General features: G+C 45.2%; 1 protein-coding gene across 1 annotated transcript in view; it reads left to right on the top strand.

The window, feature by feature from the left end:
* The window catches only part of GRK3 (G protein-coupled receptor kinase 3), a 56283-nt gene extending 45373 nt beyond the window's left edge, over positions 1 to 10910 (top strand). The window contains exons 14-21 of the mRNA XM_079322717.1: positions 329 to 395; positions 550 to 650; positions 1864 to 1930; positions 2381 to 2476; positions 4538 to 4700; positions 5428 to 5564; positions 6479 to 6592; positions 7054 to 10910. Of these exons, the coding sequence (XP_079178843.1) occupies positions 329 to 395; positions 550 to 650; positions 1864 to 1930; positions 2381 to 2476; positions 4538 to 4700; positions 5428 to 5564; positions 6479 to 6592; positions 7054 to 7215 (907 nt within the window). The 3' untranslated portion in view covers positions 7216 to 10910. The remainder of the gene's footprint in view (positions 1 to 328; positions 396 to 549; positions 651 to 1863; positions 1931 to 2380; positions 2477 to 4537; positions 4701 to 5427; positions 5565 to 6478; positions 6593 to 7053) is intronic.
* The last annotated feature ends 1507 nt before the right edge of the window (positions 10911 to 12417 follow it).

Raw genomic sequence — 12417 nt, 5'->3', positions numbered from 1 at the left:
GAAATCCTTGGGTTGAAATCCCAGTGAGTGATGGCTGCTTGAGGTTTTCTTGTCATCTATAAACTGTTCAGGATTTTGGGAGACAGATGTAATTGATGAGCCATTTGAAGCACATCTTTAAGGCCAGATGACTGTTTAAGAATTACCCAATTTCCTGCTCACCTTCCTGTGGATCAGATTGTTCTGCAGGGACAGGATTGATGAGGGGGAAGGATGGGGGCTAACAGGATGCTCCACTCTTTCCTGGCATTGCCACAGCTGAAAATACCCTGATATGCTGTGACTTTCCATTTATTAGCATTCTTTTTTTTTTTTCTTCTCTCCACAGGCACAGCCCTTTCAGGCAGCACAAAACCAAAGATAAGCACGAGATCGACCGGATGACGCTCACCGTGGTAAGGCCTGGCCTCAGTGACATCCCCTCAAACTGCAGCTGCACCCCCTGCTCTCCCAGAGAGAAATGGGACAGCTGTTTCCACACCCCATCAGAGCCAGGAGAGCAGAACCCTCCCATCATGGCATGTCTGTTTGGATTTCCCTTCTGTGCAGAACGTGGAGCTCCCGGACTCCTTTTCCCCCGAGCTGAAGTCCCTGCTGGAAGGGCTCCTGCAGCGGGATGTGAGCAAGAGGCTTGGATGCCAAGGAAGAAGGTAGGTGTTGTCTTCTCCTTGGACCTCTGCCTTGAAAAATTTCCACTTCTCTTGTCAATGAGTGAATTCATTTCAAGGAAAAATCTGCTTCCTGTTGTGAGGATTTTAATTTTGGAAAGAGAGCATTAAAAAGCGTTGCTGCATGGAATTGCATTTCAGCTTCCATCGGTTTGGACATGTTTTTTTGGACAATTTCTGTCCTTAAAGCCTTCCCCTGAGTTCTCTGCAGTCATGCTTGCATTGGGTGGTGTTCCTGCTTCTCATCCCTTGGTTGTTTTTCTGGTTTTGCTTGATCTGTTTTGGCATGAAATCATATGACTTGACTCAGACATACTGATAGGGAAAATTTATTGCTTATATTGTATCTGTAATGATTGGAGCATATTACATACAAAAAAAAAAAAAAAAAAAAAGACAACAATCTCAAAACCACCAAGCAAAAAGCTGTGAGTATTGCTGGTGATGCCTGTGTCACTTGATTATTCTAAGGAAAAGAGCTTTTGGTTTTTTTCTTGACTACAAAACTTGCTTCTGCCAAGCTCACCTTGCTTGTAGCTATTTGTGAAATTGTTATCTCCTGTTTAAAAAGCCAGTGTGAGACTGAGAGAGAAAAGGAGAGGAGTAAACAACTGTTGAGAAACCATTGGGATGTGTGATAACAGGTAGCTGATGGTCACACCTGAGCCTGGGGCTGGCTCAGATTCCAGTGGGAAATTCAGAGGAATCTTCAGGTTTGTGTCTTGGAGCCCTTTGATAATGACCTGACATTGCTTTTCCCCTGGGGCATAACAAGAGTAATTGATTATTTTCCCATAAAATTTGTATAATTTGAAACGGTGTGGAGTAAGCTGGTTATTTATAAGCAGTGATTGGTGAATCTGCCAAAGGATTAGTGTTTGGGATCTGACCCAGAGCATTTTTGGGATCTGACCCAGTGCAGTGTTGGGATCTGACAGCAGAGTTTGCTGTTGGAAATGATGGAGTGCCATCAGGAATTTTTCCCTGCCAGCCCTAGAGCACTATTCCAAATATTTCCACATGAAAATCTTCTCTCCTGTTGTTTACTGAGGAATTCTTATGTTTTTCTTGCAAAAAAGAACTTTTCCCCCGATGTTCTCAAGTGATAGAAATGTGACCTTTCAAGGCTTTGTATTCCTTGAATACACTTGAAAAGCTCCTTCATTTGTTGACTTCAGTCACTTCTGTTTTGCAGCGCACAAGAAGTAAAGGAACATCCTTTCTTCAAAGGCATTGATTGGCAGCAAGTCTATTTACAGAAGGTAAAGGATGAAGACAGTAATTTTAGCTGACTTGGTAAAGCAGTAAAAGGAAAATAAACCCAAACAGGTACTGAACAGAAAACTAGAGGGTCACAGTGGCCAGCACAAGTGCTCACTCACACAAATACAGGGAGGGTTGTTGATGAATATTCATTACTACAGATCGTCCTGATTGTTAGGAGTGAGTTATTACATTTCCAGGATCAAATGACTGTGTGGTTTTCTTTCCTTTGCTGTCTCTAAGCTGGCGAGTTTTATCCCCAAATTTTTGAAGGAGCTGTGGTTAAAATAAGCACCAACAATTTTTGCACTGAAGATTAATTCCAAGGGGGACACTCTGGCACAGTCAGGTGTGGTCAGTGCAAAAAATACAAAGGTTGTGCATGACAACAGAATGTATTAAATAATGCTTATTAATTTGTCTTTAATGATGCTGATTTTAATTTCTAGTACCCTCCCCCCTTGATTCCTCCCCGGGGAGAAGTGAATGCAGCAGATGCTTTTGATATTGGCTCCTTTGATGAAGAGGACACTAAAGGCATTAAGGTACCCAACTTTCAGTGGTGGAGGGTGGCACTGGGACTGCTGTGCTTGGCTTTCCATGTGTGTGTGACATTCCTTTGCTTCAGGGCTCTGGATGTGCAAGGAATTCCTTCAATCCATGCTGGTACCTTGTTTGTTGTTGCTTGCTAAGTCCTCATGTTTTCAGATTAACTGAAATCTACTTTCTTACCAAAAGTTTTATGTGATAAAGGAAGTATTTCAAATGGTCAGGCAACAATTGGGAAAGCCTCAGAGATTCAAGGATACCTTATGGTTTGTGTGTTCAAAAGTTGGGATTTATTTCTGGTAGCTTGGAGAAATGGAGCTAAACTTTATTTTAATAGTTGAGTGGTCAGAGAGTGCCAGGGAAAACTCTTAAAAATGACAAACTGTGTTAATAAGTTAGAAAAGTGGTAAAAAAATTCAGGTCCTGATATTATCCAAAATGTAATGAAAATAATATAAATAATATAAAAAATGAGAAAAGTTAGAGCTGCTGGCCCCTTTGGGACTGAGATGATGGAGGGAATTCCTCCACTCTCTGAATTTTGGGACTTTGGGACACCAGGACTTGGGTCAGTGCCCTTCATTGTTTTCATCACCCATTTCTGCAGTGGAACAGGCCTCCTTCTTACAGAAGTGAGTCAGGAGGGAATCTAATTGTTGTAAACTTTATAAGCAAAAAGCCCCATTAAGAAGTCACTGAGCTTGAAAGGGATCTCGTCTGTCATTATCACCTGCTGTGGTGACAGAAGTTGGCACAGAAAAGTGCAGAGAGCCCAGGATGTTCTTCATCCCAGAAAATTCCACATCTTCAGCATCAATGTTAGCCTGGCAGGATTCCAGTCTCCTGTAATTCTGCAGTGCCAGAACTCAGAGGAACATTTTGCAAGGAGGAACCAGGCGATGCTTTTATTCCTCGAGGGGATCAGATATTGTCAATAACATGATTTAGTGAGAAATGCTGTCATGGAGTGTGAATCCCCAGCAGCTCAGTGCTGTGTCATCTCCAGTTTGATCTCAGAATCTCATAGCTCAGGCTGCCCATGGGATAAATTTACCCTTGGGGGTGAGTCAGGGAGGGGTAGCACAGCTCCCCTGGGTGTCACAGGGATCTGGAGGGGACAGGAGGTGCCAGGAGCTCTCTCTGCCCTGGACACCACAGTGTGAACCCCTTGCTCTCCTCCCTGGTCCCTGGGATTGTATTTACCCTGCAGAGTGACCCCAAGAAGAGCATGTTTGGGGTTAGGAGGGGGCAGCCAGCAGGGGATGCCTGTGGCTGTTCCCCCTTGCTCACAGGGAGTCCCTGCAATTGCAGAGACACATTCTGGGTGTGTATTTTCCTGCTGGGACATGACATGGATCTCTGAAAAAGGAGAAGAATATCTATTCCAATAGTGTCTGGCCTGACTGCAGGAGGAGAATTAAGCTGCTCCTGCAGCTCCACACAGCTTTAAACCCCTCCAGGGATGGGCACTCCACCACTGCCCTGCTCAGTGCTGGACAACCCTTTTGGTGAAGGAATTTGTTCCTAATTTTCTTCACTGCAATTCAATTTAAGTACTCAAAGGATTAGTGGGGAAAAGAATCTTTAAACCAGTAAAACTGAGATCTGCAGCACATGCTAATGAATTCTGAAGGTTAATTATTAAGAATATAAAGCTAACTGTGGAAGGCATTGCTGTGGAAAAGGTGTCTTTTCACTTATTCATGGAGTTTTTGTGCTGAGGAAGTTTTTGTGCAACAAAGTTGAGAATACTGCTGCTTACATTGGGATAATTACTTCAATGTCTAGAGAGCATTATGGGGCAGTGTTGAGTGAGGATTTTTGGAGCTATCAAACCAAGCAAGTTTTGAGCAGGTGGCCTGTTCTCTGCACATAAATTAATATCTTTGCTTAAATTAGTGTCTGTGCTTCTCTTGCTTGCATCTGTTTGTTTTGTGAAGGTTTGAGTTCAATCCATCTTGTAAAATAATACTGTTGCATGGGTAACTATTAACTGGGGGATAAGAATAGTGAAAGTTATTAAAATGTTGGGTTTTTTGTTGTTTTTCTCTTGCAAGTTGCTTGATAGTGACCAGGAGTTATATAAGAACTTCCCTCTGGTAATATCGGAGCGTTGGCAGCAAGAAGTAGCAGAAACTGTTTATGATGCAGTAAATGCAGACACAGATAAAATTGAGGCCAGAAAAAGGGCTAAAAATAAGCAGCTTGGCCACGAGGAAGGTAATCTGTCCTTACACTTCTCTCATCTTTTGCTGCTAGGTAGTAATTCCTGGGTTTGGAGTTCCACAGACTCCCACTGCTGTCATTCCCGGGAATCGTTAGGATTTATTTAATTGCTGACATGTTGCTTAAAATGTTTCTTAATGTTTTGAAATGCTGAGTGATGACATCAGGATTTGGAAAGAGATTCATGGAATCATAGAGTCCTGGAATGGTTTGGGTTGGAAAGGACCTTAAAGCCCATCCAGTTCCACCCCACTGCCATGAGCAGGGACACCTTCCACTGTCCCAGATTCCTCCAAGCCCTGTCTTGGAAATTTCCAGGGATCTAGGGGCAATCACAGCTTCCCTGGGCACCCTGTGCCAGGGCCTGCCCATCTTCCCACTCTGAGGTTTGATTTCCTGCCCAGGAGCTGGGAATGGCCCCAGGAGGTTTTGCACAGAAAACTGCAACTTGCACTGCAGTTTGCATTGCATCAAACCCCCAAACTTTGGAGAGCAACATCCAGTGCTTTTAATAACCTCCTGCAGTGGGATACTTCTTGAAGAGCCAAGTCCTGTCCTTGTTCCCTGCTCTGCAGCTGTGTAGTTAGGGCAGAACTGGGGCTGTGTGTGTGACCTGAACCTGCCCAAGGCACAGCAGCTCCAGGGCTCCTGGGCACAGAGCTCACTCAGAATGCTTTTGGCTGAACTCCTGTCACTTTGCTAACATCTCCTCTTGCTTTAGACTATGCCCTGGGGAAGGACTGTATCATGCATGGCTACATGCTGAAGCTGGGGAACCCTTTCCTGACTCAGTGGCAGCGGCGTTACTTTTACCTCTTCCCCAACCGGCTGGAGTGGCGAGGAGAAGGAGAGTCCCGGGTGAGTGAGGGGCTTGGGAGGCTCTGCTGGAAGGCAGGTGGAGGTGGGACACACCTGGAGTTCTCCTGGGGAAGGAGTTTGCTCTGAGTAAAAAGCCCAGTGGATTTGAGTCGCTTCTGAGTCTCACTGTAGTTAATGGGTAGCTTACACTGCACAGAGGAGACATTAAGTTGACTTGAGAAACCTGTTTGCTCTGTTTTGTTGTGTTTTTAAAGGATTTTGGTAGTTGATGGTGTTGTTTTTCATTTAGGACCTCTGGACTATTTATACAAAAAAACACAAACTGGTAAGGTGATAAATGCTATAGCATTTTATTTCCAAGAAAATGCTATAGTGGCTGTAGTGTAGCCCAGCTGTGCTCATGTGCAGGGCAGATTATTTTTTATATTTAAGTTAAGGAAGAGTTTGGAATTTAAGACATTGTGTCCTCTGCAGTCCATAGGGAGAGTTTCCCTGCACAGTGCTGTGTATGTTCTATTTGTAAGTATTCAGTGCTGAAATATTCCCTTTCTGCTCTTTGAAATAGTGAAATTGGCTTTTTTTTTTGGGTAATAACAGTAATGCTTGAAAAATGTATCAAATTATATACAACTCTTGAGGGAAACTAGTGAATATTGTGTTTGCAGACACACCTATTTGTAGATTCTTATTTCATGCTGTCATTACTGGCTTTTAGAGCTGATATTTCATTGTCACTATTGAAGCAACCAAGCCCCTTGTAAATCTCTCTCTTACCTTACTATCTATCTTTAGTTCATGACAACCCAGCTTTCAGAAATAAATGTTTGTGTAATGACTCTTAATGTTCATCACTTAATTCATGTGGATAGTCCAGGAAAATGATATAGTGGCTTTATTTGATGGACAACAGCATATTTTTCAATTAATTCTCTGCTCTTTTGAAAATGCTGCAGCAAAACCTGCTGACAATGGAACAAATAGTATCTGTTGAAGAAACACAAATTAAAGATAAGAAATGCATCTTGCTGAGAATTAAAGGAGGAAAACAGTTTGTCCTACAGTGTGAGGTAAGACTTGATTTTTGATAATTTGATCTGATTGTTTTACATATGATAAGCAATTGACAAGGTTTTGAGGTCATGCTGTTGCATGTTAATTAAGGCACTTGGTGAAGCAGAGCTGAAGTCTTTATCACACTCGAGTTTTGAAGGCAGGAAACCTGCAGCTGTGCCAGGTCCTGTCATGGATTTCAGTAGTGTTTGGGACAAAACGAGTTTGGTTTATTAAATAGCTAAAAACTCCCAAACTTTTCAAACTCTGTGTGCTCCAAGGGGCTGATTGGCTCGAGTCTTACTGTGGAAGGGGGAAAAACATTGATTGGGGTGATGGAGGAGCTAAAGGCTGCACATGAGCAATACCCAAAGTTGCTCATCCCTTCGGAAAACTAAAATAATTTCACTAAAGTGCTGCCTGAGAGAGAAGATGCTGTTGGCTGCATAGCACCAAACTGCTTCTGTGTCTCTTGCAGAGCGACCCCGAGTTTGTTCAGTGGAAGAAGGAGCTGACAGAGGCTTTCACAGAGGCCCAGAGGTTGCTGCGCCGGGCTCCAAAGTTCCTCAACAAATCGCGCTCGGCCGTCGTGGAGCTCTCCAAGCCTCCACTCAGCCACAGGAACAGCAACGGGCTGTAGGACACACCCACCAGGATCCCGCAGGGAGAACCTGCAGAGCGTCCCAGAATCCTTGTGCAGAGTGACTTTGTGCAGCCCTGGCCGCGGGATGTGCCCGGGAGAGAGGAGGAATGCCGTGTTTCCAGCGTGGGATCACGCCAGGACTCTGTGGGAGGCTGGCAGAGGGGGACAGAGCAGCGCTGGAAGGCACCAGGGGAGAGGCTGCTCCTCGCTCCCACCCCCGGCGGGGCCCCTCAGCTCCGTCCCTCTGGAACTACTGATGGAAGGAAGAGGTTTTATCCCCCCTCCCCACCCTTGCCGTGCCCTCTCTGGGTGGCGCCGGGGGTGGCACGGGTGCTGCTGGCTGGGTGACACTCCCGTGGTGACAGCGACGGAGCCGTGGTGGGTGCCCCTCACTCTGTCGTGTTGCCCTGTGTCCTTCCCGACCATTACTGCTGACTCTCTGATAACCTTTGCTCCATACTGCTGATGATCAACAGTGTGACTCTGATGCACTTCAAAGTACTGAATTCTAACTGTCCTGTGGTTTAAATGTTATTGCTACTTCATGGGAGCGTTGAACTCGAAATATCCCCTGGGTTTGTTGTACTCACTAATAGTAGCTACCACCGTTTTGCTTCTTCTACGTATATGCAGTACTATAACTGACACAATAGAGTAATAATTGGTGAAGAGGAATTTATGGTAGCTTCATCTAGTGCTCTGTTGTATAAATTGACTATTTTAGCACAGTTTTTAAAGAGCGGATTCCTTTTGACAAGTTTACAGTGAACATAAAAGACAGTTCTTTTCCATTTCAGGTCAACTGCACTTTTTAAAAAATTAAAAAGAAATGATTCAAATCCGGTGCATTCTAGAGCATGTGCTGGGTTCTGGTGTGTGTGGGTACCTCGGTACGTATCCCGGATCACTCCTCAGTCCTGGGACTTGGGATCCTCCTCTGCTGTACACAGCTGTGTTCCCATACCCTAGAAATCCCCAAAAATCCCCAGAAATTCCCCCTGGAGCCCAGCCCAGGAGGTTCGTGCACATATCACAGCTCAGCTTGGGAAAGGATCTCCCATTTTCTGTTCTGAAGAGTTCAAACTGCCACAGTAAAGGTAGTGTGAGAAAACTGAGTGTGAAACTGAGAGAACAAGCTGATCAAACTCCAGGTTTGTGTTAATTCTACCTGAGGCATCAGTGCAAAGTCTGACTGAAGGAAAGATCTAACCCTGAGCTGTCCCAACAGCTTCAAGCTGGGCTTTACATTGTGCTGGTTTGTAAGAGAGAGGTCAGGGCTGAATTTAAGCTTTTTTTTCCAGTTCAGTGAGGAGCTTAGAGAAGATTTTTCTTCCCAGCTACAGAGGTGCAACTCTAGCAGTCCCTGAAGACAGTGGAGTTGTGCCTGTGTAAGTGGGAGCAGAATTTGTGCGTGGTTTGTCGAGCATGTGTGGCTGTCAGATCACCACAGAGTTCCTTGGAGAAAAGTAGTAAAAGTGGCTCTGTTTGCTTCTGCATGGGAGCTGGGTTTGCTGCAGAGCCTGTGCAAACCCTGGCTCACCACCTGGGGCTGCACCAAAGGGAAAATGCATTCTGGAAAATACCCCCTGTGAGTCAGTGGCTCCTTTCAGTGGTTTCCTCCCCACCATTTGTTTTCCAGATTGAACAGTACCAGCCTCCCTGTCATTCCTGTTGTGCATCTCAGCTCCTCTGCAAGGAGCAGTGTCACAGGTTGGACTTGATGATCTTGGAGGTATTTTCCAACCTAAAATGATTCCATTATTCTTTGTGTAGTATTTAAAAAGTGTTTGGGATAGAAAATCTCATCCCGCTGGCTGTGGTTCAGCTTTCCCTACAATACCCATGCAATGCTCATATTTTTCTCCTTGATTTAGAAAAAAGCCCTCAGATGGTGTTAAAACCTTCTTGTGTAACTTGTTTTTACTTTCTTAGTCCCTGCTCAGTTCAATTATTCTCCTTCAGTTATTTTCCATGGCTGGATTTCACTCTCACTCCCTGTCAGCAGATTCCAGTGCCGATGTCAGTGAGGGAGGAGCAGCTGGGAAATTGTGCCTCAAAACCCAGAGATTTTATATGAAATGAAGGCTGTGTATTGACTTAGGGAAATGCATCTATTTTGGAATGTGATAGAGTTGGGATGGCCCTGGAATGTCCTCATTATCATGGTCCTTGCTGCCCCATCCAACCTCCAGTGTAAAAGATTTGGATTTCTTTAGCCAGCTGATTTATTGACAGTTGAAAATCTGATTTATTGACAAAATGAAAATAGCTTTAATTTTGTGACTTGTGTCTAACTGTGCAGCTAGGAGAGGAGAGGTTATCACACTGACAAACTCCTGAATGAAATGGGATCCCAGTAAGAAATGGGGCTCTGTGTGGAAGTGACTGGATGTGCTGGTGTGGAGGGAGACTTGGAATTGCACCCTCCAAACCAAAAAATCCTGGATACTGCCCCAGACTGCTCCTTCCTGGTGTAGGAACCAGAATCTCTGAAGTTTTTGTTTTGGACAAAGATTGCTGGTTGGTGGTGTTAATTTGCAGGAGGATCTTAGGATCCATTGTTTATTTGCTAATTATTTTTAAAGAAGCATTCACTGTGGGGTGTTTTCTATGTTGTTTTTTTTCTTTTTTTTTTTTTTTTTTTCAATCCTTCATCCAAGTGTTGGCCATCCACTACTCCAAGTGTAAATCTTCTCCCTTTTAGCTGTGTTTGAGGTTTGTGTGTTCTTGTCCCTGGTCCAGCAGAGCCTGGGCTGCAGGCTCACAGGTTCTTCCCAAAGTGCTGCTGTGAGAGAAGCTGGAGTAATGCTGGAGTGGATCCAGCTGGGATTGACATTCCTGGTATGTTCCCCCACCCCCCAGCAGGCTTCAAAAAATCTTGGAGCAGGCTAATAATAGCTGGAAGTGTGTCTGGGAAGGGAAGCCTGGCAGGTAGGGAGGGAGGGAACAGCTTCAGGGATAGACCTTGGCTTAGTCACATTTGAGTTTTCCTTAATTTCTTGGGGTTGCCCAGAGCTGGACTCTGATGATCCTTGTGGGTCCCTTGCAGTTCAGGATATTCCATAACTCTGCACCTCCTCTTTAGAAACCCAGTGGGAGATTTTCCTCTCCCACTTCTATCAAGGGTGGGTAAAACCCAGAAATCAAATTGTGAGGTTGGGTTTGGCTTGGAAATAAATCAGCTGTTTGCAGCCCAATGTGGAGGTGTGGAAAGACTGGTTTGTGCTAAAAAAGGTTTGTTTGGGTTGTGATCCTGCCCAGAGTGGCCATGCTGGTGCCCAGAGGAGCTCTGGGGCTGATGTTCCCTGAGCAGGGGTGACTCCATCATCATTCCTCCATTTCCAGTGATCACCTCATGAGGAGTGGAATCCCTGGAGCTCTGAGTTGCTTTTTCCCTGGCAGCTGGTCAGCTTTAGGAGCAGGTTCCTTGATTCCATGTCCATATCTGTGTCCCACAGCCCTTGGCACAGCAGTGTCACCTCCCAGCACGTGGCAGTGACACTGCTCCTCTGCCTCTGAGGTGTTTGCACCCAAAATACTCCCAGAGGAAGGACTGTTTGAAGTGTACAGTAGACAATAAATAATTCTAGTTGTGTTGATTAATATAAGGAATGAGTCAGATCTACAAATTAAAGGAAGAGAAAATCTGAAAAGCGTATTTTGACAAAGCATAGTATTAATTTTAATATTGTAAAAAAAAAAAAATGGAAAGTATCTAAAATATACAGAGAAAATATGTATATCCAAATGTCTGAGGAGTTTCAAGATAATCTACTTTTGTTTCCTGTTGGTTTCTATTCCATGGTGTACATATTGTGTGGATGGAACATTGGCTGTTTTAATACTATTGTTAAATTGTATTTTTATTTTGTGTTAAACTAATCATCACAGACTCAGCTTTATTTTGTTTATGTAAAGGTTGCTATGCTCTGTAGGTATAAACCCGAGAATTCTATTTTAACAGAAAAAGCATTTTATATTATTTATTAAATACATGTTTCTCCAACTTCTGACATTCCACAGAATTTCTGCTCCTTATGTGTAGGGAAGTGGCAGCTCCTTTCAAGCAGGATCAGCCAGCTTTATTCTGTTTTTCATGACAAAGTAGGGATAGATTCCCTGAGGCTGTGCAGCCCTTCTCTCCCAGCACAGGGACTCCAGACTCTGTCAGGACCATCTCAGGTGACTCAGAAACACCTGGAAAACTGCAAATTCACTCCTCAGTGGGATATTTCTAAATTTCTTCTTTATCCCTCAGCGTTCCCAGAGCAAGTGTTTATTTACAGGAGTCTGTGCTGAGTTAAAGAGAATTTGTGACCCAAACTGGGCCAAGGGGTCAGTGTGGTTGATCCAGCTCAGCCATCAGGGAATTGCAGAGCTCTGTCATTCCCAGGGGAAGGAGGGAGTGACCTGCAGGATCCAAAATGTCCTTACTGGAGATGGGTTTGGGAGGGTCCCCTGATCCATAAAAACAGGATCCTGAGGCAGCAGCAGTGCCTGTCCTGGAGCCAGGGCAGGAGCCTGCTTGGTGTCACATCCCAGGAGGGGAGTGCCACCCCAGCACCTGCAGGGACTGTCCCTTGGGGTGTGGGGAGGGTGGGTGACCCCCAGGCTGGACCCCCCTGGGGTGCCATCTCTCTGCCTCTGCTGGGCACATCTGGGCACATCTGCACAGCCACCCCCAGCACCTCCATCCCCAGCGAGGTACAGAAATAGCCCTAAACTTATCAGGTCACGCAGTTCCTAAAAATAATTCCAGTTGTGAGCATGGCCTGTGCAATTTGAGGAATGCCTGAGGTGTAACTGTGTGCTCTCATTTTCCATGGTGGAGGGGCTGGAGGTCTGTGCTGGTCAGGGCTGATCCCCATGGCATTTCCAGGGTGAAATGGGGCATTTTCCTGCTGCTGCAATTCCCTCCTTACTGAGGGGCTGTCTGGGCAGGGAGGGATCCCTGCTGTGCTCCCCAGAGCAGACTCTGCCTTCTATCCCGTTTCCCTCTCTGATCCCAGTGGATTTTGGGGTGAGCTGTAGCCCAAGCTGTTCCTGGAGGGAGCTGGTGGTGGGTGAGACTGTGCTGGTGGCTTTGTGGCTCCTTAGTGTCACCCCTGGAAAGGTGCTGTGCTGGGGACAGTGCTGAGCCTGGTGCTGCTGGCCTGGGGTGTGTCCAGACAGGGATTTGGCAGAGAACCTGGGGACAGC

Source organism: Erithacus rubecula, assembly GCF_903797595.1.
Source record: "Erithacus rubecula genome assembly, chromosome: 19".
In the NCBI taxonomy this organism is placed as follows: domain Eukaryota; kingdom Metazoa; phylum Chordata; class Aves; order Passeriformes; family Muscicapidae; genus Erithacus; species Erithacus rubecula.
This window is presented reverse-complemented; position numbering and strand designations above follow the sequence as displayed.